At 40.5% G+C, this 26,469-nt stretch overlaps 1 protein-coding gene across 1 annotated transcript in view; it reads right to left on the bottom strand.

Annotated features, from left to right (window-relative positions):
• The window catches only part of INO80 (INO80 complex ATPase subunit), a 143,348-nt gene that overhangs the window by 24,959 nt on the left and 91,920 nt on the right, over nt 1-26,469 (bottom strand). Inside the window, exons 25-28 of the mRNA XM_003826605.6 lie at nt 23,790-23,930; nt 17,093-17,318; nt 12,266-12,393; nt 1,773-1,867 (exon numbers count right to left, since the gene is read on the bottom strand). Coding sequence (XP_003826653.4) covers nt 1,773-1,867; nt 12,266-12,393; nt 17,093-17,318; nt 23,790-23,930 — 590 coding nt within the window. The remainder of the gene's footprint in view (nt 1-1,772; nt 1,868-12,265; nt 12,394-17,092; nt 17,319-23,789; nt 23,931-26,469) is intronic.

Here is a 26,469-nt window from a genome sequence, read left to right on the forward strand (position 1 = left end):
CATAATTCACAAAGCATGCCACCCCATACCAGTATGCCCACATCACAGATATACTGGCATGACTGGAGAAAATACAGGCACTCTGAGGAAACATACAGTCTATAGCTCGCACATAAGATTCTTGTCAAGTTGCAGCTCTGAGGCTGGAGTAGGTAAGGACATGACATGATAAAATATGTATCACTGATTTCAGAATTAAGAAAAGATGAAGATCACCCAGTAATTTTTTTTCCTCTTTTTGCCAAAACAATGTGGTGGAATAAGGAGGCACAATGCTTATGTTTCAAATAATTGGTTTTAGAATCTACTGGTAGCTTCCGCTAGGTGAGAAGCTAGGTTAGGCTATCCACACAGCTGCACCAGGGTAACAAATGGAAACGGGTTTGAAGCAGATCTTCTCCTTATTGTTGGTCAAACAGGCACCTGGAATTCTGGTGTGTAGTTTTAACTTAGGAAAAATTCTTTAAACAGAGGACATTCTATGTTGAATTGTGGATGTGTTTTATGCCAAATTATTTTATGTCTGAATTAAACTATGCTTTAGAACTGAATGGAATTAAAAATTGTAATCTAAATAAAATGGCTATGTGCTTAATTTTCTTCATAAGAATTCAGAAGTGAAATATTAAGAGGCCATGCAATTAAAAGCCAAAGTCAAAGCTGTTCTGATTTACTGACATTAAGATCTGCTTTATTCCTTGGCTCTCCAGGTCTAAGGAGGAAAACTGAAGACGAAGTTCAACAGACCCGTCACTAGTGGAGCCTGGCTTTCTCCTTGGAGAAAGCAGTAACCAGACTCTACCTATTACAATGAGAAGCTGCACTCAGGATAATTATGGCTCTGTAAACCATCAGCATTCAGCAGGCAGTAATTGAAATTTCATAGGCTCATTAGCAGGTGGGAGAGGTACTGTGGCTGAGAGCTGCCAGCTGAGTAGACTGTACAGTATTGCAATTTGTCATACGGCACTGTACTGCTACTATGTTAAAAGGAAAGCAGGAAAATAAAAGGTACTTTTTCTTATACAAAATGAAACACAGAAACAAACTAATAACTTTAAGTCAATACTCAGAAATTGCTACTGTTAGTGGCCGGGATCACTGGTTCATCCCTATAATCCTAGCACTTTGGGAGGTGGAAGTGGGTGGATCACTTGAGCCCAGGATTTCAAAGACCAGTCTGGCCAACATGGTGAAATCCCGTCCCTACTAAAAATACAAAAATTAGCTGGATGTGGTGGCGCATGTCTGTAATCCCAGCTACTTGGGAGGCCGAGGCACAAGAATTGTTTGAACCGGGGAGACGGAGGCTGCACTGAGCCGAGATCATGCCACTGCACTCCAGCCTGGGTGACAGGGAGAGACTGTCTCACAAAAAAAAAAAAAAAAAAAAAAAAAAAAGAAATGGCTACTGTAAGCAATGAGGAATACAGGCTGGTGGATTTTTTTCTACATACCTATTATCCATTGAGGAGGATCTTGGTTCATACTTAGAAATGATTTCTTTTATTATCCAAAGAAATAGGCACTGGTGTCATAAGAAAGCATACTTCAAACATACAAACTATCAGGTATATTCTCTTTTTCTCTCCCAGACACATAGATCTGAATTATGATAAGCAGATTTAGTAACTTCTTAAAATGGCAGGAATTACATCTTGATTCCTTAACAATCTCAGATGTCCTGGCATTTAAAAAAAAAAAACAACTTACCATTTCAAGCACTAGAGGGAAATTAAAAAGATAATTTTTGTAATTCCCATGAACATTACCTGTTCTGAAAATCAGCAACCATGTCTCGCCTCTCCGAGATCTTGGATGAGCCATCAAGCCTCATGTAGGTATGCTTCCTGTAAACCATGTATTCCTGCCAACCAGGATAAAAGGACACAGTAAATCTGATGCAAATTACTGTATTCTGATTTCCACAGGCATCTACCCATCTTCTACCTTGTCCACACTGGAGGCAAGCCATTATAACCAGAATGGGGAGAGAGTAACCCCAAGAGTACAAGAAGTTAATCTGTAAATGAGTTTACTGCCAATGTGTGAAAATCCAGGGCAATCTGAAGATTTTAATCACTCTCAATTTCAGTTTGGAACCTAATCTTATTCCTGTAAATTCCTGTAGGTTTCATTAAAAAAAAAAAAAAAAAAAAATTCCACAAACCAAAATAGCTTTTCAGTCATCAACCAGATATCTTTGACAGCTATGAAAATACCTACTTTTTTTGTCAGTGAATAGCATTCACTGAAACAAATGTGTTTCCCCAGAGCAAACCTTTACTGATTAAAATGCTTAAATTTACAGCCTAAGCTTCCTTCTCCCAACAGAGCATGCATCACTGTTATGGGAGGCCTAAGCATCAGAATAAAACAAAAGACAAGGTAATTTTCTATGGCAGAGAATGTTCTTGACATCATTAAGAGGAATTACAACTTTTAAGAATGAAGAGTCGTCAAAAGATACAATAGAGAGACTTCCTCTCCATTCTTAGAAATTGCAATTCTTCTTATAGTTATGTCCAAATGAACATTTATTTCCTCTTTTGTTTTCTCTGATTACGCTACAAAAAGTCCACTTGTAGAAGAACTAGTATCAAAAACTCAACACAGCTGCCTATTTATAAGAAACAGCATAAAATAGTTGATTCGGTTCTAAAATAACTTCTCTATTGAAAAAGACTAATCATTTCTACATTTGGGAAATGTTTGTGTTAATTAGTTTTCTGTGGTCAAATGTTCTTATACTGCAATATTTTCATATGTAACTCTTTATACTTGGTGGGGCATTTTAGCACATCAGGTTGCTGTAGTTTGGAATATCTGGTGCAGCGTATGTGACAGCCTATTCTTAGATGGAGTGAGTGCCAAGAACTTGGCAGAGGTCTCTGGCTAGGGTACATGTGAAGCGAAGCTGGTCAACAAAGTAGACAAGCTCATTGACATATGCATCTTCATTGTGTTTTATATTTGGTTTAATTTTGATTTTTTAATTTTTTACCATTTCTTTCTGTCTCGAAGTGGTTCCTTAAGAGCTGTGATAATCAAAGAGGAGCATAAAATAAAGTGAGCTTCAAGTTCATACTTAGTGGTATTGCTATATCGTAGGACTGAACTAATAGCAGAAGGGTAGGGGGCGTTTTGGATAAAAAGGACTTCAAGAAAGAAGGTATAAAATGATAGCAAGATGATGGTGCTCAGAGGCTTGCTATACCTTTTGCAGCTAATCCAATCACAGAACGTTGCAATCAGAACAACAAAGTAACTAGACAATACCAAGACAGTTTACAGAGACACCCAAAACACAGATTATAATTTTAGCAAAAAGGTAGGCTTCCTGCACAGGCACTCTTTTTTTTTTTTTTTTTTTTTAGACACTGTCTTGCTCGTCACCCAAGGTGGAGTGCAGTGGCACAATCGTGGTTCAACTGCAACCTCCTCCTCCCAGGTTCAAGCGATTCTCCTGCCTCAGCCTCCCTAGCAGCTGGGATTACAGGCAACTGCCACCACACCCGGCTAATTTTTCTATTTTTAGTAGAGATGGGGTTTCGCCATGTTGGCCAGGCTGGTCTTGAACTCCTGACCTCAGGTGATCTGCCCGCCTCAGCCTCCCAAAGTGTTGGGATTACGTGTGAGCCACTGAGTCAAGCCTGATTTGCCTTTTAAACTGAACTTCTAGCCTCATAAAAGCATTGATGAATGAATCTTCTAGTAAATTTTGCTGTTTATATATTTATATATCAAGGCCAGCACAACCCCGGGGATATTAATCCTAGACCATAATCAAACCAACCCTGATTATAGAGAGCCTGTTACTGAGGCAACAGAAGTGAATTATTCCCTTCCACTGCTTCAAGTCTTAGCTCTTGAACTAAGACGAGCAGTGGGATTTCAGGCTTTAGTAAATTTAGAGTCTATTTCAGTAAATAGCTTCAAAAAAAAAAAAAAAAAAAACAAGAAAATGGACATGGAAAGATCTGTTAAAAGGCTGAATAGAGCAACATCTACATCCTCACACTATAGGAAAACACCTAAAAGACAAAGGTTGGGGCCAGGTGTGGTGGTTGGCTGGATGAAGTGGCTCACGCCTGTAATCCCAACACTTTGGAAGGTCGAGGTGGGTGGATCACTTAAGATCAAGAGTTCGAGACCAGCCTGGCCAACATGGCGAAACCCCATCTCTACTGAAAATACAAAAATTAGCTGGGTGTGCTGGTATGTGCCTGTAGTCCCAGCTACTCAGGAGGCTGAGGTGGGAAGATCATCTGAGCCCAGGGAGTTTGAGGCTGCAGTGAGCCAAGATCATGCCACAGCACTGCAGCCTGGGCAACAGGGTGATTGTCTCAAAACAAACAAACAAAACAGGTGAATGGATAAAGAATATGTGATATATATACATACATACATACACACACACGCACACACACACGAATATTATTCAGCCTTAAAAAGAAGGAAATCAACATGAATAACCTGATTCTGTTAAGTGAAATATGCCAGACATGGAAAGACAAATACTGCATGGTTCAACTTATATGTGCAAGCTTAAAAAGTTAAAACTCATAAAAGTAGAGAGTAGAAGGGTGGTTGCCGGGGGTAGGGGAAATGGGGAGATGTTGGTCAAAGGGTACAAAGGTTCAGTTATGCAAAATGAAAAAATCCTGGAGATCTAATGTACATCATGGTGACTAGAGCTAATAATATTGTATCGTATATGTGAACTCTTCTAAGAGAGACAATATCACAGGGTCGACCTTAAATATATACAATTTTTATTTATCAAGCATACATCAATAAAGCTGTAGCTGGAAAAAGCTTCAAAGATTATTCTGATAGCCTATATCAGCAGCTGAGAACAACCACTAGAAAGGGAAGGCAAGGCAGTTTCCCTTTGAACCTTGCCATCCAGCATGGCCCTCAGATGGGCAGCACTTGTACCACCTGAGGTCTGTTAGAAATGCAGAACTGAGGGACACATCCCTTACCTAGTAAATGATAATCTGCATTTTATTTTTATTTTTTTGAGATGGAGTCTCGCTCTGTTGCCCAGGCTGGAGCGCAATGGTGAGATCTTGGCTCACAGCAACTTCCACTTCCGGGGTTCAAGCGATTCTCCTGCCTCAGTCTCCCAGGTAGCTGGATTATAGGCATGCGCCACCATGCCTGGCTAAGTTTGTATTTTTAGTGGAGATGGGGTTTCACCATGTTGGTCGGGCTGATCTCAAACTCCTGGCCTCAGGTGATACATCCGCCTTGGCTTCCCAAAGTGCTGGGATTGCAGGCGTCAGCCACCACACCTGGCGTAACGTGCGTTTTAATAACATTTGATTCGAAAGCATTAATTTTGAGAAACACTATTGTAGAACATATGCGGTTTTTGTTTTTAAGTTCCTTATACTGTTCTTTTTTTTTTTTTTTAATTATACTTTAAGTTTTCGGGTACATGTGCACAATGTGCAGGTTAGTTACATATGTATACATGTGCCATGCTGGTGCGCTGCACCCACTAACTCTTCATCTAGCATTAGGTATATCTCCCAATGCTATCCCTCCCCCCTCCCCCCACCCCACAACAGTCCCCAGAGTGTTATGTTCCCCTTCCTGTGTCCATGTGTTCTCACTGTTCAATTCCCACCTATGAGTGAGAATATGCGGTGTTTGGTTTTTTGTTCTTGCGATAGTTTACTGAGAATGATGATTTCCAATTTCATCCATGTCCCTACAAAGGACATGAACTCATCATTTTTTATGGCTGACATATGTGTTTTGGTTTTGTTTTGTTTTTGAGGCAGGGTCTTGCTCTATTGCACAGGATGAAGTATAGTTTTCTTGGATCACTGCAGCCTCGACCTCCTGGGCTCAACTGATCCTCTCACCTCAGCCTCCCAAGTAGCTGGAACTATAGGCATGCAATACTATGCCCAGCTAATTTTTAAATTTAAATTTAAATTTTTATAGGGATGGGGGTCTTGCTATGTTGTCCAGGCTGGTCTTGAACTCCTGGGCTCAAGTGATTCTCCTCCCTTGGCCTTCCAAAGTGCTAGGATTACAGGTGTAAGCCACTGTGCCTGGCCCAACATATCTGTTTTAAAAGCATTGGAACACTTTCTTCAAGCAAATTCTTACACAGAACCCCTCTAATATATAAAATAGATAAAAGCATCGCTATCCTGACTGATAAAGAGTGGCCATCTCCGCTTAATATCTACTGGTCCTCTAACACATCCCATCAGTCTGAAAACCACTGTTTTACTATACAAGTTGAGAAGACAATGCTCTGCTTGCATGCCACTGATTAAAAAGTAGGACTTAACAGATCACATCCACACACCACATCAGTGGCATGCAAACAGAGCTGCCAGCATAACTCAAGATAGTTTTACTGAGCATTCACTAACTGCCAGTCACTGTTCTATTTTACCTGGTTATGTTTATCCAATCATTATGGCAACCTTTAAGGTAGGTGCTATTAAATATTTTTTTAATTTCTCTTTTAATTTTTTTTCCCCCAGGATCAGAGATCACAATCAAAATCTTCATGATCTGTTCTGTAACAGCTTCCAATCACCTCCTTTTTAAATTTTTTTTTTTTAGATTTTTAATTTTCATGGGTATATAGTAAGGGTAGGTGTTATTATTGTCCCTCCTATCTTACAGATGTTAAGGTCCCTAAAGTGACACAGGCAGTAGGTGGCAGACCTAGGACTGAAACTCAAGCAGATTGGTTCCAGAGTCCATGGCTTAACCCTCCTACTGTTTCCCAGATGGAAGGGATGATCAGTACTACTAAGATGAAAATAAAAAGGGAGCCCCATTTAACCCTAAGGTTCTTAATATATCCTGTCCATAACCTGAGCTACCATCATCATAAAGGATAATTGGACACTTGAAAAAATAAAGGCAAATGTTTATATATCCTATTACCAACCTTTCATTCTGAAACTTCTATTCCAAAGCTGGCTCTGACTTTCATTTTAACCAGATTTCATTTTGATAAAGCAATTTAGGGGAAGGACTCAATATGGTCCACAAACCTGCAGATCTGATGTAATTTTATTTTCTTGGACATGCTGTTTTCCATCTTTTGGGGTATATCATTAGCAAAAGGCTACTCTATTACAATTTTTCTGCAGTCCAAGCAAATTGAACCAAGAGTTAAATATGACAGCCGTAATTCCCTTATCTAATACAGAGCCCTTTGGAGCAAGACTAGCAAAAGGCAATCATGGGCCCAAAATAATCTGACTTCAACCTACTCCTGTTATTTCCCTTTCTTCTATGCCATATGTTCCAGTCACAATGGACTACTCTTGTACCTTTCTATCTCTCTTTTTACATCTGGCTTCCTTAGTCTCAAATTCCTTTCTCCCTGATGGTTGAAATTCTATTTGTTCTTAAGTTCAGATGCCACTGTCTTTGTGATGCTTTCCTCAAGAGTGACTCAGTTAGAAATAAACATATCTTTCTTGCTATCCTCAGCTCTGTTCACGCTTCATTTTGACATTAGTATCAGGGTACACTGACAGGTATTTGTGTATGTATATGTCTCCTCCACTAAATAGATTCCTTAAAGTCAAACATCACATCTAACTAATATTTGCATCTGCCTAGCATTAATGCCTTGCTCAAAGGTAGCATGGAGGAAAAAAGAATTTAAAAAAGCTTATATACAGCATGGTTGTAAGCTGACAAATTTCCTTCTACAATTCCTAAGACCTAATAAGAACTCTAGTTAACAGTGGCCCCAATTTTCTTTCTTTTTTTTTTGAAAGGAAGTAAAGTACACTTGGAAGAAGGCCAAGAAGGAAACTTAAGATATCAAGTGTGCCAATCCAATTGGCTTTTCATTCCATGGGGCATTTTCAGAATACCCAGCTTCCCAGTATCTTCAGAATCACAGCTTCCAAAGGTAACCTGCATTTCTAAGAGAGGCCAACTCATAAATGACAGAATGTCTGCTCAGGATAAATCTTCCCCCAGTGAGGCACTGCACTTGGATAGATGACTGAGCAAGTTACACAACCCAGGGTCTCAAATGTCATTATGTATGGATTACCTGGATTTAATTCTATATTACACTATTATCATATGTTGGTACAGTTCAAGATTTGTCTGGATTTCAGTATTTAACAATTACACCACATATAGCATAAGCTGATTAACTCTTTCCAAGTACTCTTTATTATAAGAAAGTATCAAGTGGCTTATTTCCTTAAACTACAAACTCAGTTGCTAGATGCAATAGGAATGAAACTCAAAAGAGAAGACTCAGAGATAAGTCATCTGTAATAAGTTAAAAGCTCTTTGCTACTAGAATATGGAGAAGAGTCCCTAACCATGGTAAAACTGGTGGTAGCAGGAAAAGTTCTGCCTGACATCCAGCTGGATACCACCATCCCAAATGCACAGGGATTATGTGTTCCCCTAGTATGCCCAACAGCCAAGATCCTATAGGTGGCCAGGCGTGGTGGCTCACGCCTGTAATCCCAACACTTTGGGAGGCCAAGATGGGAGGATTACTTGAGGTCAGGAGTTTGAGACCAGCCTGGCCAACATGGTGAAACCCCATCTCTACAAAAATACAAAAATTAGCCAGGCGTGGTGATGCGCGCCTGAAATCCCAGCTGCTCTGGAGGCTGAGGAAGAACTGCTTGAACCCGGCAGGTGGAGGTTGCAGTGAGCCGAGATCCCGCCATTGCACTCCAGCCTGGGTGACAGAGCGAGACTCTTAAAAAAAAAAAAAAAAAAAAAAAAAAAAAAGATCCTATAGGCGATTCAGTAAATATAAAATAAACTCATAATGACATTTATTGATCTATGATTTCCTCACCTATTTATGTCCTTGGCTTCTGCCCGTGGCAAACTAAAAACTCCTGGCTTGGAAATTAAGCAGTCTCCTCTTCACTATTTTTGTTTTTCTTAGTGCCCATTTGTTACAGCAAAAGCACTCTCCTTTTAAAAATCCCCTATCTAGAAATACTACTATTTGGATGCCATGTGAAAGAATACAACATTTCTGAATATAGTCTATTTGGAAGAAGATCTGATATATACACAAGAAATTTAAAGTCAGATTTTTACCCAAGGGAAAAAGGAAGCGATCAATGACTTTAAAAAATACTGTGCACATAGTAATGTCCAAAACTAGTATTTCTCACAGAATGGAAACCTGGCCATAGAGAAGTATGTGAATTCTTAATGTCTTCTAGTTCTGCCAAGTCCCAGAAACAGACAGCCAGCCATGGCTAAGGCACATAACAACAACAACAACAACAACAACAACAACAAAAACCCAAAAAGGCTGTTGGATGAAAGAGAGTTGCTCACATACTCCACAGCAACACAGAGCTTTGATACCCGCAATGTGAGTTTCTAACTCTTACTCTATTGGAAGCATTTCTTTCTCTCTTTGAAGAGGGTATACGATTTCAAGAGAAAAAGGGAAATCCTGAAATAAAAACAAAACAACCAACATTTTGAGACTTAAGTTTGTGTTTTTTCTTAAGATCAAGTATACTCAATGGACAGGATCTATTCAGAAGGTCCCACTGCAAGATCATGTACCAGGTCATGCTTTAATGCTGAAACATGGCTTTAATGAATGTTAATACTCAGAGTTTCTATTATGAAAGTGACTGAAAAACACTCTTTCAAAGATAAAAAAACACAGACCTAGTGCTGCACCATCTCAAGATGTACAATATGTTTATATTTCAATCAATGATTAGATATATGGTAAACACTTTGGGCATTGTAATTCCATGCTCATAAATTAAATTCTATTTCAGTACTAATCTCCTGGAATACAGAATGTGGTTCATTTGAGTGGGTAATATTAAAACAAATTAAAAATGAATAAACTTTAAGAAATTAAAGGAAGAACCATTAGTGTAGTATTGGAAACCAGAGAAGAATTTCATTTTAGTTTTTAAAACATACAAATAGTTGCAACATTTTCTGGTTTCAACATCCAAGATGCATGTTATACATATGGCTAAGCAATGTCAGCAGTTGTGAAATTCAGGCTTTGAATTTGCATTTCCCTAATTTGGAATTCCCCTTAGAAATACATCTATGTTTAGAGAGGTTCTCAAGCTGCTTGTTTGCAAAACCTACCCACTAGGTCCATAACCCAAAAATAACTGTTGGATTATAGATAGAGAGGAAGTGATCCTGGTGGGTAGAGTTTACAGCACTTATCCTGAACAAAGCTTATCATACTCTGAATTACTTATTTTAGTAATATTTAATGAGAACCTAGAAGTGTGCGATACACCGAGGGAAGGACTATAATAAAGGCTGTATCAAACTTAAACCACCTACACTCACCTTCACCTACCGAAGCTAGTTTATTTTTGGATTGCTCATTCACATTCCCTTGGAACTTTCCTTTCATATGAATCAACATGTAAGACTATAGTCTTGGAAAAGAAATACCATTATGTTCCTTACCAGTATCCTTAGCATACTGCTTTTTCTTTAATTGTTAGCAGCTGAAGATCACTACTTTAGCTATACTTTCCCTGCCTCTTAAGGACAAGGAAAGTGCACTTTACCTAAAAAGAGCCCCACTGCAGGAAAAGTTACTCATGTTGTTTTGGCTGTTGGGATCATTTGTTTGAACAGAACACCAGATATGCAGGCAGTCCTTTTATTTTGGATTACTACTGTTAGGATATTTAACATAGTTAATATATACATCAAACACAACAGCTTAATCACCTCTCTTATGGTGACTTACATTCACTCATAAGCACTTCCATCATTTAGGAATAAGTGGCCTACTCATAATACAAACCAGAGAGTTTAGTCTGTCAACAGCATTAAAGGGGCTATGAAACCTAAGACTTAGTGCTGAAACTGACCCCAAAAATCATTTATGTCTCTTGCTAAAAGAAGTTGCCAGATTATTAAAAGAAACCTCCCACTGATTTCAGATAAATTCATTGCAAAATTCAACAAGCCAATCTTGGCTTCCAAAAAGCCTGAAAACCCTCCTTAATGCTAGCCTTCATTCCTTCTGTACTGATATGGTCCCTATTGCTTTATTCCTAGATAAGGATAATAACAGTACAATTTCCACTTACTTATTACGATTCCCTGGTGTAGCAGGGCGAGGGTATGAAGCCTTACACATGTAAAAACATGAGAATATTTATGTACTTCAGACAACCAGGTGCTTCTGCCTCTCAAACTTTATTTATATAAAGACTTATTGTACTAGTTTGTGATTATCTGTTCTCATTTTCACTCTCCTGTTACTAGGTCTGTGACCTCCTGTCCCTTAAAAAATAAGTCACCACTCAGACAAGAAAAAGAAAAACTTCAACAAAGAACCAATTAAAGAAACAAAAGCTGCCTTGCACAGTCATATCTTTTCCATTAACTTAGTAGCTGTCAAGCCTGGATGCATATTAGAATCACCCCCAGGACCTTTTAAATATCCTGATGCCCAGGCCTCATTTCAAATGTAATAAATAAGAATCTCTGGAAATAGGACTAGAAATCCATATTTTTTTAAAGCTTCTCAGGTGATTGCAATATGTAGTCAAGTTGAGAATCACTATATTAACTCAGGTTGAATAGCTGTTCTCTGCTTTTTTACGCAGAGAACTAATCCTGAATCTTGTTTTCCATACATAATTTTAGATTCCTAGGCTGTGACCTACTTTAAAATTAAGAAATGTCTTCCCTAGTAAAAGGATGTAAGGGGTGTTCTATTTCACTGGTGTAGGGCAGGGGGCAGAAGTCCTTCACATACTCCCCATGCCAGGAGCTAACTCTGCTCCCTTTATAGATTGTAAAATCAAAAAAAGGAGTTTTGGGGGCTGCGTGTGGTGGCTCACGCCTGTAATTCCAACTCTTTGAGAGGCTGAGGTGGGTGGATCACTTGAGGCCAGGAGTTCAAGACCAGCCTGGCTAACATGGCAAAACCCCATCTCTACTTAAAAAAAAAAAAAAAAAAAAAAAAGAGCTGAGTGTGGTGGTGCATGCCTGTAATCCCAGCTACTCAGGAGACTGGAGCAGAAGAATTCCTTGAACCTGGAAGGCAGAGGTTGCAGAGCCGAGATCGCATCACTGCACTCCAGCCTGGGTGATAGAGTGAGACTCTGTCTCAAAAAAAAAAAAAAAAAAAAAGAAGAAAAAAGACAAAAGGGAGTTTTGGGGCTCCCATTAAGCAGGACTAACATTAGTCATGGACATCTGATTCCTACAAATTAAATGTCAAGGTATCCTAGGTCCCCAAGATTCCCTCTCCTACCTCCAGCAGGTCTATCATCCTGGTCATCTGGGAGTAGATAAGGACCCTATGCCCTTGAGACTTGAGCCGAGTCAGCAGGACATCAAGGGCATACAGCTTTCCACTGTCAGTGATGAGGCTCTCCTTGCCTGAGGAGAAGAAAAGGGGGTGAGGGGGAACTGTATTTAATTGATGCGACAAAATCACTCAATGCAAAGCTGTATGCAACCACAATCACTAAAACCAAGATGCTTGTCATCATGAGATCAGAAAAGTGCTCTAAAGGGAGAATGCAACGCCCTGAAAATATCACGACTCCAGGAGTGCCCTGGGAAAAAACATCCCCAAAGGGGGAAGTGCAGATTCCCTGATCACTCCCAATCAGACATGTGCTCTTAAGGCACTTAAAAGCATCCCTGCTCCACATCCTTACTCAGAGGACACCAGGTATACATGGACATCTATGGGTGACATCTATGTCAATCTGCTGTTACGTGACCTGAAAATTTTGTTTTTTCTTTGTTCATCCTATCTCTAGATATCTGTTTCTGCTAGTTCTGAAAGCACTGAGAACGTATCCTACCTGCCTCTGGAGAAAAGTAAACAAAGAAATTTATAACCTCTCTCTTTTTTTTCCCTTTTTCAAGACAGGGTTCCACTCTGTCACCCAGGCTGGAATGCAGCAGCGCAATGACAGCTCATGGCAGCCTCGACCTCCTGGGCTCAAGTGATCCTCCCATCTCAGCCTCCTGAGTAGCTTGGACTACAAGTGAGCTATCACACCCAGTTAATTTTGTTTCTCTTTTTTTGTAGAAACAGGGTATTGCCATATTGCCTAGGCTGGTCTTGAACTCCTGGGCTCAAGGGATCCTCCCAGCTCAGCCTCCTAAAGTGCTGAGCCATGGTACCCAGCCCCCCTACCCTTTTTTTTTTTAAACCCAAAACTAGCTCTCTTGGAGGACTGCAAATAGGTTGACTGGTAAATGTCGTTAACCCTAGTTGTATGTTAATTCAATAAAGACAGCAGGGCTTTTCAGAAAGACTGACTTTGAGTTTCTCTGCAGTGAAGCTCCTCTCACTCACTAACTTGTGCTTTCTCTTTCCTCTTCTCACAAGAAAAGCATTTCAGCAACAGATCTTTAAAGAACACTTAACTCACAAATTTTCATCTTATCCAGTTAGTATCATTTAACTCCCATCATATTCAGGAAGTAGAGTTTCCTGTTTGCAGACTGGTCCATAAACATGCCCTGAACAATTGCTGTCATTAAGAGGGGAAGAGTTTAGGTTTAAGGGGTTGGGTAAGAGTATATGTGGAAGTGGCCATAGGACACAAAAAGGGAGAGAGAAAGAATGGAGATATTATATAGACAACTAACAACTAAAAGAGAAAAACTGTTAAGAAAAACACAATGTTCCTCCTCAGTTTCTGGGTTTGAACCTATGGCTTTTCTTCAGAACCACAGTCTGACTGTTGACAGCAATCCAAAAGTTCTCAACAGTCATTCTCTGTTCTTGCCACAATTTGCCAAATGCACAATTATTGTATACAAGGAACAAGAACGGATGTGCTGACAGCACCATAACAAATCATCGGCCACTCTGTTTTTGCTACAAAGCCACAGGTCCTGGCTGTTTACTCCCTCTGCACTGCAGCCTGCCATTTCCCACCTTCAGAATGCTGCCAGGCCATGTCTCCTTCCACCACCCGCTCCCTGAAGCTGTGGCACACACCTTTGTTCAGTCTCTTTGTTTGGTCCTGTTTAGATTATTGAAATGCTCTTCTTTTTGTTGGTCTCCTTACCAACACAATCAAATGACTGCAGCTGGGACAGAATTGACTGCTAAGCCCTCTCCCTGGCACCAGACAAGGAGTACTGTATAAATTCCAAGTCTGAACAGGCAGCAAAGCTTTCATAACAACTTTTAAGGTTTTATTCTTACCACAATTACCCTTCTCCAGTAATTGAATTCCCTAAGGTCTCTCAATTTTGATAGCTCCTAAACATTCACCACAGAGCTACCAATCAGCTTTAGACATACTTCTTTCTGTTCTCATTAAAAGCACAAGGTGAAAAAAAAAAGACCATATATTTTTCAGCCCTTGAGTGAGCGTGGGCAAGCTAAGTTCGTAAGATTTCTGTAGCCTGCTTATCTTCTTTCTCCATTTAGATATACTCTCTTAGCACAAATGTTAATGCATATAAAAATTTGTTTTATGTCTGAATTTTGAGAAACTTCAATTATTTCAAAATCATGATTTAATGGTTTTCAAACAGTCCTGCCTCCCACATCTACTTTACTTTGCTAATCAGAATGAACTGTTCCTAGGATTAGAAAAGCTCAGAAATAAAGATGTGCATATACTTATAAAGACAGAACTCTAACATGACTAAAGGAGGCAAGAAGTGGTACCTGCTGTCAGCTTGTTATCTTGTTATTGTGTAGGTGGGGAAGGGAGAAGTGGATGGACTGGACTTCTTTGTACTGCCCTGAAGGAAAATGACTAAGAAGAAACACTTCAGCAACAGCCTTAAAACACTTCAGCAAAATGAACACTATCTCTGATTTGCTGGTGAGCATGGAGAAAATCAGTCTCTAGTATTTGTCCTTAGTAAGATATGCAGGAAAAACAGGTTTCTTTCTCTGAACACACTAGAGTGACTTCTGGGGCTGGTATTTGTTAGCCAAGTTTTTAGCAGTCACTTAAGTTGCACTGGACAAGAGCTCCACCTGTCGCTAAGCAGGATACAGAGACACAAGGAACACACTTCTCTGGAAATCCAGCTGATTCTGCTAAGTCAAACCTGTGCCCAGACCCTTCTTTAAAACAGGAGCTTTCTGGATCATTGGGTGTTAAAAATAAATAAAATAAAACAGCAGCTTAAAAATGTTTAAATGAACAAACCTATCCTACTCTCTTACAAACTTTCCTACAATCCTATAGTACTTTCATTAGACACAGGTTTTTACCATCCACGGTGTAAGATCCTGTTCAGAGATAAAAAGAATGTAGCCTATGGCAGTAAAATTAGGGCAAAAGATTAAATAATATCTCATTTTTCCAAGGAAAGGGGACTTTTGAAGGGATTGTACATCTTTCTGGTGAAACATGGAGAAGAAAAGGTGTGAAACCCAGAAGATTTTGGTCAGTCTCTCAAGGAATATGGAAGCAACCCTTCTCAGGGAAAGAGAAAATGTAAAAGTATAAAGGAAAGAGAGATGATAAAGGGTTCCAGTGAGACACCCCCAACCCCCGCCCTGTCCCAGCTAGTCTACACAGCACAATGGGGTGAGGAGCTGGTTGGTTCTCACAGTAAACAGCCAGTGAGGCTGGTGCTTTTTATCGATGCAAAAAGAACTCAGACGCTTCCTGCTATTTAAACAAGGTCCATTTTTCTTTCAAAGAACAGGAAAAGCCACAAGAGATTCCCACAACGCCAGCAATAAGCCATCTACTCCTGTAATGGGAACTTAGGAGCCAGAACCAAGAAGGGAGAAAAAAGAAGTAAGGTGCTATCTTGCTTCTTTCAATAACGGTGCTCATCTCTTGCCTGGGATTCTGTAGTTTCCTTACCAGCTTGCTTTACACTTAGGTTCCCCCCCTGATTTTCAAACAATATATTTCCACTCACTGCATGTGCTTTAAGTCAGCTACAAGGCCATGTGTAATACTGCCTTCAGATACGCAGAAAGACGTCTTGGAGTTCTCAAAGCACTAACAGGCTGGGGCAAACCCCTTGACACTTGACAAAGTTAAAATAAAGTGGAAAAACCAGGCCTTACACACTGGAATCCAGTTATCTCTTAGAGACAGAAGAAGACCTCTGTTGAATGCTTAGCTCTAGTTTATTTCCATTACATGCCAGTAAAAGGGATATAGTTGGCCGGGCGCGGTGGCTCACGCCTGTAATCCCAGCACTTTGGGAGGCTGAGGCAGGCAGATCACGAGGTCAGGAGATCGAGACCATCCTGGCTAACATAGTGAAACCCCATGTCTACTAAAAATACAAAAAATTAGCCGGGTGTGGTGGTGGGCGCCTGTAGTCCCAGCTACTTGGAAGGCTGAGGCAGGAGAATGGCTTGAACCCAGGAGGCGGGGCTTGCAGTGAGCCGAGCTCACGCCACTGCACTCCAGCCTGGGCAACAGAGCGGGACTCCATCTCAAAAAAAAAAGGAATGTAGTCAAAATGTCAGAGATTTTGGACAACCAAAACTAACACTATAGCTCCAAGCTACCATTCCAGTTTGCCTGCAGGTGTAAGCAAAGAACATGAGCCTATGAATTATCTGTGTTCAGTTTCCTTAAAAGTAGTCTCACTAAGGCAAAGATGAAAACCTAGTTTCCTTTCAACCCCCGACTTTGACCCTAGGGGATCTGGGAATCTGCTAGTATTTTGGCATAGAATGCAATGCACTGTTTTTCCTCTTGTTATCATTCAGATCTCTAGTGCTTCATGTAGGACACTGTTTATGCTATTTAAATGAGGCTTTCTGTGAGTGACGACATTCTCATTCATTCCACTGGCAATGGCACAAGACAACCGTACTCATTCAACCTAGAGCCTTTCCTACTAAGTTTATTTCTACCTTTTTTTTTAAGAGTGGCATTTCTTTCTCAGCTGTAAGCATGTCAAAGGAGTGTATTTAAGCACAAATCTAAAAACATTTCTCTCTCCACTCATCATAAATTACTAATATTCTTACCTATGAATTACTAAGGCCAAAAAAGGAAGCAGAAACCTCAAGAACAGTAAATTCCAAATATCTGAAAGGACCACACGGAGATAACCCTGGTTCTCCCCTTGCCAAAGCGAGGAACACATTCCAAGAGGATTGAGAACTCACCTGGAATCCTGATGAAAGACCAGCCATTCTGAGGTCTGATGCTCCACAGACCTCCAGCTGGCTCTGGGAAGAACTGTGATCGTCTATTTAGCCAGTCTGCAGCCAGTTCAGGGGCCCCATTCAACAAACACTGCTTGGCTGCCAGACTCCCTCCTTCCTTCAGAACTCGCCTTTCATATTCTGCACTTCGGTCATTGCAGTAAGAATCCAATGGCACTGCGGTAACCTGCAGTTAAAGATTCACATGAGATGGCTCTTTCACGTTGTCCATACACACTATGCCTTTTGGGAACCTCAACTTTGAAATCAGACTAATGTGGATAGTTCTTAGACTAGTGGTTTTAAATATCTGTTCTGGCACACTAAGCTGTCCCTAATGAATGACTTAGGGAGCTTTTCCAGATAAAAAGCCAACCTCTTATAAAATGAAACCTGCAAACAAACTAAAGATCCAAAGAGAGCTGGAGTTTGCAGATAAATGAGAATACCGGGTCAGCAATAACTCTATTATATGCATATATATCTGATCATTTTGCCACCTCCCTTCACTGCTAGATATTATTCTTGGCAAAGTTCTCTTAACCATATGCATGATGGTGATGCCAGAAAGGGAGCTGCAGCTAGTCAGACTTCATTTAAAAACTAAAGAATATTGGCCTGGCATATTTGAAGTCATCTTTAATGCTTTTGTGGCAAAGCTCCCAAATTTATCAACAGCTTTCTCCTCTTCCCTGACCAGGTTGCTGACTGACAAACCTAATGGAAGAGAAACTTTCTTTCAGGCCATAAACTGGGGAAGGGGGAGTGAGGAGGCAGGGGAGGGTAGGGAAGCAATTGCCAGAGAGTAGCAGATTCGTTTCCTGGCTTGGCCAAAGGCTATATACAAATTCTTATCTCAATACAAGGTATAACCAAACAACACTCAGCTGCTGCTCACTCGATGGAGTAGAGGGCTCCTGCCAATTCAGAAACACAGATTTTATCCTTCTTTGGCTATCTGGGTTTATTCCTACTCTAATAGGCAGTATTCAGATACCTGTGAAGTCGACTGGTAAGGAACTTGAAGATGACAAGGCTAGCTTTTGTTAAAATGTGGAGGCTGTGATTATCTGTCAAGCCCACGCTGACAAATATGCTGAAAGCCCATTTCAGGTTGAATATCCCTAATCTGAAAATCTAAAACTTTGAGTGCCTACATGATGCACTAAGGAAATGCTCATTGGAGCATTTTGGGTTTGGGATTTTTGGATAAGAGATACTCAATCTGCATACGCAGAATTGCTCAGAAGAACCCTAAAGCTAGACTAAGACATGGGGAGAAACAGCGTATGAGAAGCAAAGGCCACAGCACAGGAGAGATCAGAACATAAAACACCGGCTGTATCTAGTTAGGTAGTTCTATCATTTCGTGGAAGTTAGGCACCGAGGGAACTTGATCTTGCTATTAACTTTTCTCCTTTTGTGTTGATCAAGCTTTAGGGAAACGGCTGTCAAGTTTTGGTACGCATAAGGACCTCCTTTGAAGCGGACCAAAAGTGTAGATTTTGAACCAGAAGAACTGAGGGAGGGGCCAATAGACCTATGTTTTTGACAAGCACCCCAGCGTCCCAAGTTGAACCTTGAGAAATACTGCCTTGAGACATATAAACAGCTGACCATGGGCTGTAGGTGCCTCTGGAGGGTACCAACGTGACAGAAAGAGCATCATTTACCAATAACCAGAGAATACTCTGGCTTGCAGATGAAGCTGAACTGAGTTTGCTAGGGAGCAGTGCCATCTATGGTCCAGATGCAAAACTACAGAGGGTCACAGCAAACTGGGCCTGGAGTTCCAAAACCAGTTCACAACAAAAATAGTTTATCCAAACAATACTAGAATCTCATATCACCTTTATCCTCTCCAAAAGGAACTTGTTTTCGGCTGAGCATGGTGGCTCACACCTGTAATCCCAGCACTTTGGAAGGCTGAGGTGGCAGATCGCCTAAGGTCAGGAGTTCAAGACTAGTCTGGCCAAGATGGCAAAACCCCATCTCTACAAAAAATACAAAAATTAGCCTGGCATGGTGGCGTTCACCTCTAATCCCAGATAGTTGGGAGGCTGAGGCACAAGAATGGCTTGAACCTAGGAGGCAGATGTTGCAATGAGCCAAGACTGTGCCACCGCACTCCAGCCTGGGCAACAGGGTGACAGACTGTCTCAAAAAAAAAAAAAAAAAGTTAAAAAAAGAAGGAACTTGTTTTCTTGCTTCCAACTTATTCATTTTTCCCACTAATACATGAGCATGGGCAAATAAATATGGACCAAAAGAAAGCAAATAAATACAGGAATACAAAGCAGGTGGATGAAAATTGGGTCTCTCTCCCTTCTATGACTTGACATGGCAGTATCCCAGCAGATCGTGGGTCAGAGCAAACATCTCCCATGTAGGATGTGTGTCGCAGACCTGCAAAATTAATAGCAGCTATACTTCTATAAAAAGTTTAAAAAGTAATAGTCTAGACTATAGAAATATGACCAGTTCTATATGTCTTGAATAGCATGCATACTCTTAGATAAGTAAAGCATATTTAGTCTTCTCTAGTAAGACTAAAGCGCGGTGGCTCACACCTGTAATCCCAGCAGTTTGGGAGGCTGAGGTGGGTGAATCACCTGAGGTCAGGAGTTCGAGACTGGCCTGGCCAACATGGTGAAACCCCGTCTCTACTAAAAATACAAAAATTAGCTGGGCATGGTGGTGCCTGCCTGTAATCTCTGCTACTCTGGAGGCTGAGGTGGGAGAATCACTTGAATCCAAGAGGTGGAGGTTACAGTGAGCTGAGATTGCACCACTGCACTCCAGCCTGGGTGACAGAGTGAGACTCTGTCTCAAAAAAAAAAAAAAAAAAAAAAAGAAACAAAAAAAAAACAACAAAAAAACCTCATACAGACCAATTTTTATACTCACAGATAACTGTTTTGATTTAAAATTATTTATTTATTTATTTATTTATTTTGTAAAAAAGCAGAACTTATATTGGAATTATACATAAAGACTCTGGGCTCATATTCTCGAGATGAAAAGCCAAAAGCTAGAATCTCAGCATGAAAGAACAGAGAAACAGGAAAAATGGTTTTTCTGCCTGGGATTCATTTCTAGGCACTCTTATAGTTTAAAAACAAAACAACTTTTTCCAGTTATAAACTTTCATCTATTTTTCAATTTTCATTTTGATGATACCCTTCCAGGTCTAGGATTGAATGCTTAAGAGGTTTGCAAGACACTGTTCTTAGTGAAATATTTTTCAGTGTTTTGAGAGGCTTCTTTGGCCAGGAGCCCAGGATCAAGATATTAATATATTCAGAATCATACAATGTCATGTTGTAAGTATGTAAGCAATGTACTTATGAGGTCCAAAAGAGGGCAAAAATGTCCAATATACTTAGAGTAAATCCTGCTTTCTAAGTCAGCTGTATCCCAGACAGCCTCCCCCTATTCTGCTAACCCCAAGTGACCTCCTGATTTGATCAGAAGGAGAGATGAAGCATGACGTACCGCTCTTCCCTCCCCACAAAAAATGCATACTCTCTCTCGTCCTACAGGAGCTAACCCCTTTCTTGCTTCATTAACCTCTGAAACTACAGTACCTTCAGGGGCTGCCCCCTTAAGCGTTCAGCGCGTCCTTCCTGAGGACATGTATGTTCCTGCTCTAGCTGAAGGAAGCGTAACCGCTCCAAGCGCTGCAGTATTTTGGTAAGAATAATTCCTAAGGCCTTAATTTATTAACCCTGCAGAATTATTTCCTCAGCTAATGATAAAACAGCTCCTATAATTCCTTCCATAGTGGCACAGTTCTTCCTGAACTGACCCTCAAGTTTTCATAGCATGTGTCAGAGAAATTAATTTGCCTAATTCAAGGCCAGGGTTGGCTTCAAAGGACATCAGTTTCTCTCTCCCCAATACAGATGGGTTAGAAGTCAATATAAGATATAATTAGGGTATCTCATGAAATTTTGCCTTATTCACTGATCTGAATCCCTAGGACTGATCTGAAAGGTAAAAGTTGTAGATCTGTGTATGAAATAGAGATATCTAAACTCTTCTTCCTGTCCTCCTAATCACCACGGTGTAATTACTCCCATTTTCAGGTTTAGCACATACTATGTAAAGAAACTCTACAAACATGGGAGGGGCCAAGTGGGAAAGGAGCACCCTTTCAGCCAAACGATAAAAGCTTTCTCCTGCTCCCTGCTTGCCAACACATGTTCACAGCAATTAGAGTTTTCCTCAAGCTACATTTACTTTTCTTGAGAGAAACAGCAGCAGCAGGCATGGTAGCTGGGATTTCTGGCTCCTCTAAAAACAATACTGAAGTAGTATAGATGGGGCATGCATGTGTGAGAGAGTGGGACTGTTCTTGAGAGTGGTGGATTATAGATATTTGGGGAGCTCCAAGTGGTAAAAAATGAAGAACTTTCAGGTCAACAAATAAATACAATTACAGGCCAAGAGAGCTCATCTTTATTGGCTCTTTAAACACTGGGAACAGGCTGGGCACAGTGGCTCAGGCCTGTAATCCCAGCACTTTGGGAGGCTTAGGCAGGAGGATCACATGAGGTCAGGAGTTCGAGCCCAGCCTGGCTAACATGGTGAAACCCTGTCTCTACTAAAAATACAAAAATGAGCTGGGCGTGATGGCGTGCACCTGTAATCCCAGCTACCTGGGGGGCTGAGGCACGATAATTGCTTGAACCTGGGAGGCAAAGGCTGCATTCAACCAAGGTTGTGTCACTGCACTCCAGCCTGGGTGAGAGAGCAAGGCTCCACCTCAAAAACAAAAACAAAAACAAAAAACCCCAACAACCAAAAAACAAAACACTGGGAACAGGAGAAGTTAAAAAGACTTGATGTGCCTCTCTCAGAAATCTAAACTTCCTTTTATTAGGTCTCTTGGTATACACCTATCATACTAAGAGAACAAAACCAACCACACAACCATGAAAGACTGAAGCCTGCCTTCTATGGAAGCTCTTGGCTTTAAATGCTTCCTAGAAAAAGTGCATTTCCCCGCATTAACTTAAGCTTCTGAGACCAAGAATACTTTGGAAGAACAGGATATGTACAAAATCCAAATACTTTCTGGATAGCCAGTATAAACTAAACAAAGTTGATAGTGACAAGGGAATTAAACTCATATAGCACAGGAGCAGCAGACAGAAATCTAGGCAGGCAGGAGTCAACAGGATTCATCATCTTTCTAGGGGTCCCCTGTCAGATTCCGTCTTTTGATAAACTGAATAAAGAACGCAAGCTGATAAAAAATAATGGTAGAAAAATATTAACAAGGGAGACAGAAAAGCCTCCTTCTTATTTGAATAGAACTGTGAAAACAGGCTGGGCACGGTGGCTCACATCTGTGATCCCAGCACTTTGGGAGGCCAAGACAGGTAGATAGCTTGAACTCAGGAGTTGGAGAACAGCCTGGGCGACATGACAAAACCTCGTCTTTACAAAAAATTTAAAAAGTAGCCAGGAGCGGTGGTGAGCACCTGTAGTCCCAGCTACTTGGGAGGCTGAGGTGGGAGGATCACTTGAGCCCAGGAGGTTGAGGTTGCAGTGAGCTGAAATCATGCCACTGCACTCCAGGCTGGGTGACAGAGTGAAACCCTGTCTCAAAAACATTAAAAAAAACAAAAACAAAAAAACCCAACAAACCTGTAAAAACAGTACACTTGCTAAGATGAGTGGAGAAACAAGAGAAAAACATAGAAGGGTAAGAAATGTCAACCTCTTAGAGCTTCCTGGCTAACGGAAAGTTGCCTCTTGGAGCAAAAAGAAATGAACTGGGAAGACAGAAATTCATTCTTGGCTCTAACCACAGAACCTGGCCACAGTTCGATTATTTCCCTTCTTGGTAGATCTTTTCTCTGGCTCTGATCAACATGGATAAAAAAGAGGATGGAAGATGTAGGCAAAGTAAATAACCCCAGTGTGCCAATTAAAGCCTTTCCAGCAATGCTTGTCAGCAATGGCAAGAGGGCTCTATTTTGATAAACAGGGTATTAGGAAGGATGCAGACAACTGCTAAAGTTGAAACCACAATAGAAACTAAGCCCAATCTGCAAACAACAGTGGACAAATGGTGAATAGCAAAGAAGATACAACAGTCACTTTTCAGATGGAACAGACATGTGAATGACAGTCCAAGTGAGGCTGCTTTGGAAAGCAAGAAAACACAACACTGAGAAGGTTCTTGATGCTGGAGTGTTATGTTTCCTTTTGTTATTTGGAGACTGTACTGAGGTGATATGACTGGATCAAATCTCCCCCAATCCTTACCAATCTGACGCCCTCTCATGAAAACCCTCAAAAACCTCAACACAGGTGACAAATGGTTCCCTCGCCCCGACCCTGCTATTGGGTGATATATATTCTACCTGACAGATGGTTTATTCCCACTATAGTTTAGAGCCCCTGACTAAATAAAAAGAAGCTATCGACCATACAACTATTCTTAAATCAACAAATGAAGGTGAATATAAGTGTTGTCTGGGGCAGGCCAGAATCACAAATGCCCACATTTTAAAATACTAGAATTTATATGTTTCTTAAAGCCCAAATAGTTTAGAACAATTCTGTTTAAGAAATAAATCCCTTAAAAATTGGTTTATTTTTCCTATTGCCATCTATTTCATCTCTTCCCTCCTGGAGCACTTACTCGTGGACTGGCCACACACAAAAAAGATGGCAGCTCAGTGAGCAGGCAGCGACGCAGCGAGGAGGTAGCTGATCTCCGCTGATGGACAACCTGGTCTGAGTAGCCACTCACTGCTTTACAGTGGCTGCTGAAAACAAGAGACTGCAAAATAAAAATGCAAATGAATGCCAACTATAATTATGTTTAATGTAAGCAAAATGAAAAAAAAAGCCACATATTAAACATCTAACTTTAAGAGCTTTCTTCCCTGTAAATACTATTAATTCTAATAAACAACCACTAATTAGAACCAAGTATATAATACAGTTGAAGCCCATGTTAATTTCAAAATGTGGTTTTATTAATATACCTTAAACAACTGTCATTTATAATTCTACCTTTTTCTGGAAGAGATATTGTTAATCAAAAACAGGCACAGCAAAACTTCATTAGACAAATCACTTGTATGGGAATGTCAGGGGAAGTTTGGTTCATCTGTTGCACTGTGGATGCAAACTCATGTCTTGTGTTGAAAACAATGATGACCAACACAATTTCCTTCTAAATTTTTTTTTTTTTTTGAGACACAGTCTTGCTCTGTCACCTAGGCTAGAGTACAGTGGCATGACCTCAGCTCACTGCAACCTCCACCTCCCAGATTCAAGCTATTCTCATGCCTCATCCTCCCGAGTAGTTGCGACTAGAGGCGTGCACCACCACACCTGGCAAATTGTTGCATTTTTGGTAGAGACAGGGTTTCACCATGTTGGCCAGGCTGGTCTCGAACTCCTGACCTCAGGTGATCCACCTGCCTTGGCCTCCCAAAGTGCTGGGATTACAGGCATGAGCCACTGCACCGGGCAATTTCCTTCTAAATTTTTCTTTAAGGCGGTTTAGCACCATTTGTTTTCTTATTAATTTATTCAGAGTAATCAATACAAGGGGTCAGTAACAGGAAATTCTCTCTCTTTAGTGCCTCTGACAACCATTTAAAATATATTTATTGTTCACTTATGTTGCCGTATCAAAAACGTATTTTAGGCCGGGATCACCTTTAGGTGATCACCTGAGGTCAGGGGTTTGAGACTAGCCTGGCCAACATGGCGAAACTCTGTCTCTACTAAAAATACAGAAATTAGCCAGCATGGTGGCGGGTGCCTGTAATCCCAGCTACTCAGGAGGCTGAGGCAGGGGAATCGTTTGAACCCAGGAGGCGGAGGTTGCAGTGAGCTGAGATCGCGCCACTGCACTCCAGCTGGGTGAAAGAGTGAAATTCCGTCCCAAAAAAAAAATGTATTTTAACAGACTTCATAACTCATGTTACAGCTTCAGGTCACAGCCAGTCATATGAAAGATTTTAAGTATGAAATGTTCACATACAAATCACTCCTCAGTGGGACATGGTGTTCTATATAAGAAATACAGAAATTCCTTCTTCGGTATGTTATTCGTTTTATCTTTGGATCTGCATTCTTATTTGTTTTACTGATATCTCAATAAGGCAGGTTGATGACCAAAATAACCATGTAGATGAAGATAACATACAAGGCAGTCTAATTTATACATTGTTGTAAGGTCAAGAATACAAACTGCAAGATCAGAACAGCAACCTGGATCCTCTGTAAGAGAATAATAGTTATAATACCAGTACCAAATCACTCTGAGGATAATTTGTTCAGCTCATATCCTGCTCTTCCACTTATACAGCTTTATTTTCCACAGGGCTTACATCTCTGTAAGGAAATGGGTTCTTAAGGCTCATAGTTTGAAAGCAGTGATCTCAAGTTGTCTAGTACGACATATGCACTGTTATCTGTTTCCCTGAACCAATCAGCGTCTTCTAAATAACTGTCATCAACAATTTGAAGACTACAGCTATTTTCCAGGATAGCTGGGCTGTCTTTAGGTGGTTTCTGACTACAGACTACAGAAGTGTTTACAACATTTGATATACTGCTAGGCCCATGTAGCTATGATATGTTTGGCCTTTTCTCTAAATGTTGAGGTCCCTGTCATTGCCCAAAGAAGAATTTTAACATTCTGACAGCTTTTCAATAACATCTGTGTTCCCATCTTGATTTTGGGTAGCATCTCCGTTGAAGTTCATTATCTCTCTACATGTTTATGCCCATTATCACTTGAATGTCTAACATGAGGATCGTTACAAAGATTAGCAGGCTAGGTGTCAGACTGTTCTTCCAATACTGAATAATTAGGAGGAAAAAGGTAAAAAGATGTAGCCACGTTTTTTGTTTGTTTCCTGAAAGTGCATTTCTGACATCAGCAGTAGCCCATCTTGCTCCCTCACTGGGGAGGAGAGATGACAAGTCTAGCAACTTCTGCTCATCACCGCCAGCTAAGTAGTAGTTCGGGGCTGCCAGCTGGGACATCCACTGTCAATCAGACCATTCCTGGGCAGATGGCTGAGGCAGCAGCAGTAGCTGACCTAAAGACTTCTGAATTCTTACTAACTTCTACAGACCAGTCACTAAATAATGTCTCTGTCAGGTATCGCATTAATTCATCTTCATTTTGAGTATTCTAAAATTCAAAATTCAACAGAAACCTGTTTCTTACTTTGTTCCAATAATATAAAGGTGGAAAATAAAAGAATGAACATTTCCTCCAATTATCTTCTCTTCAGCACTGTAGTTATTACTAAGAAAAGAATACAACTCACCATAAGGAGTTCTTTTAACAA

Source organism: Pan paniscus, chromosome 16 (assembly GCF_029289425.2).
Source record: "Pan paniscus chromosome 16, NHGRI_mPanPan1-v2.0_pri, whole genome shotgun sequence".
NCBI lineage: Eukaryota > Metazoa > Chordata > Mammalia > Primates > Hominidae > Pan > Pan paniscus.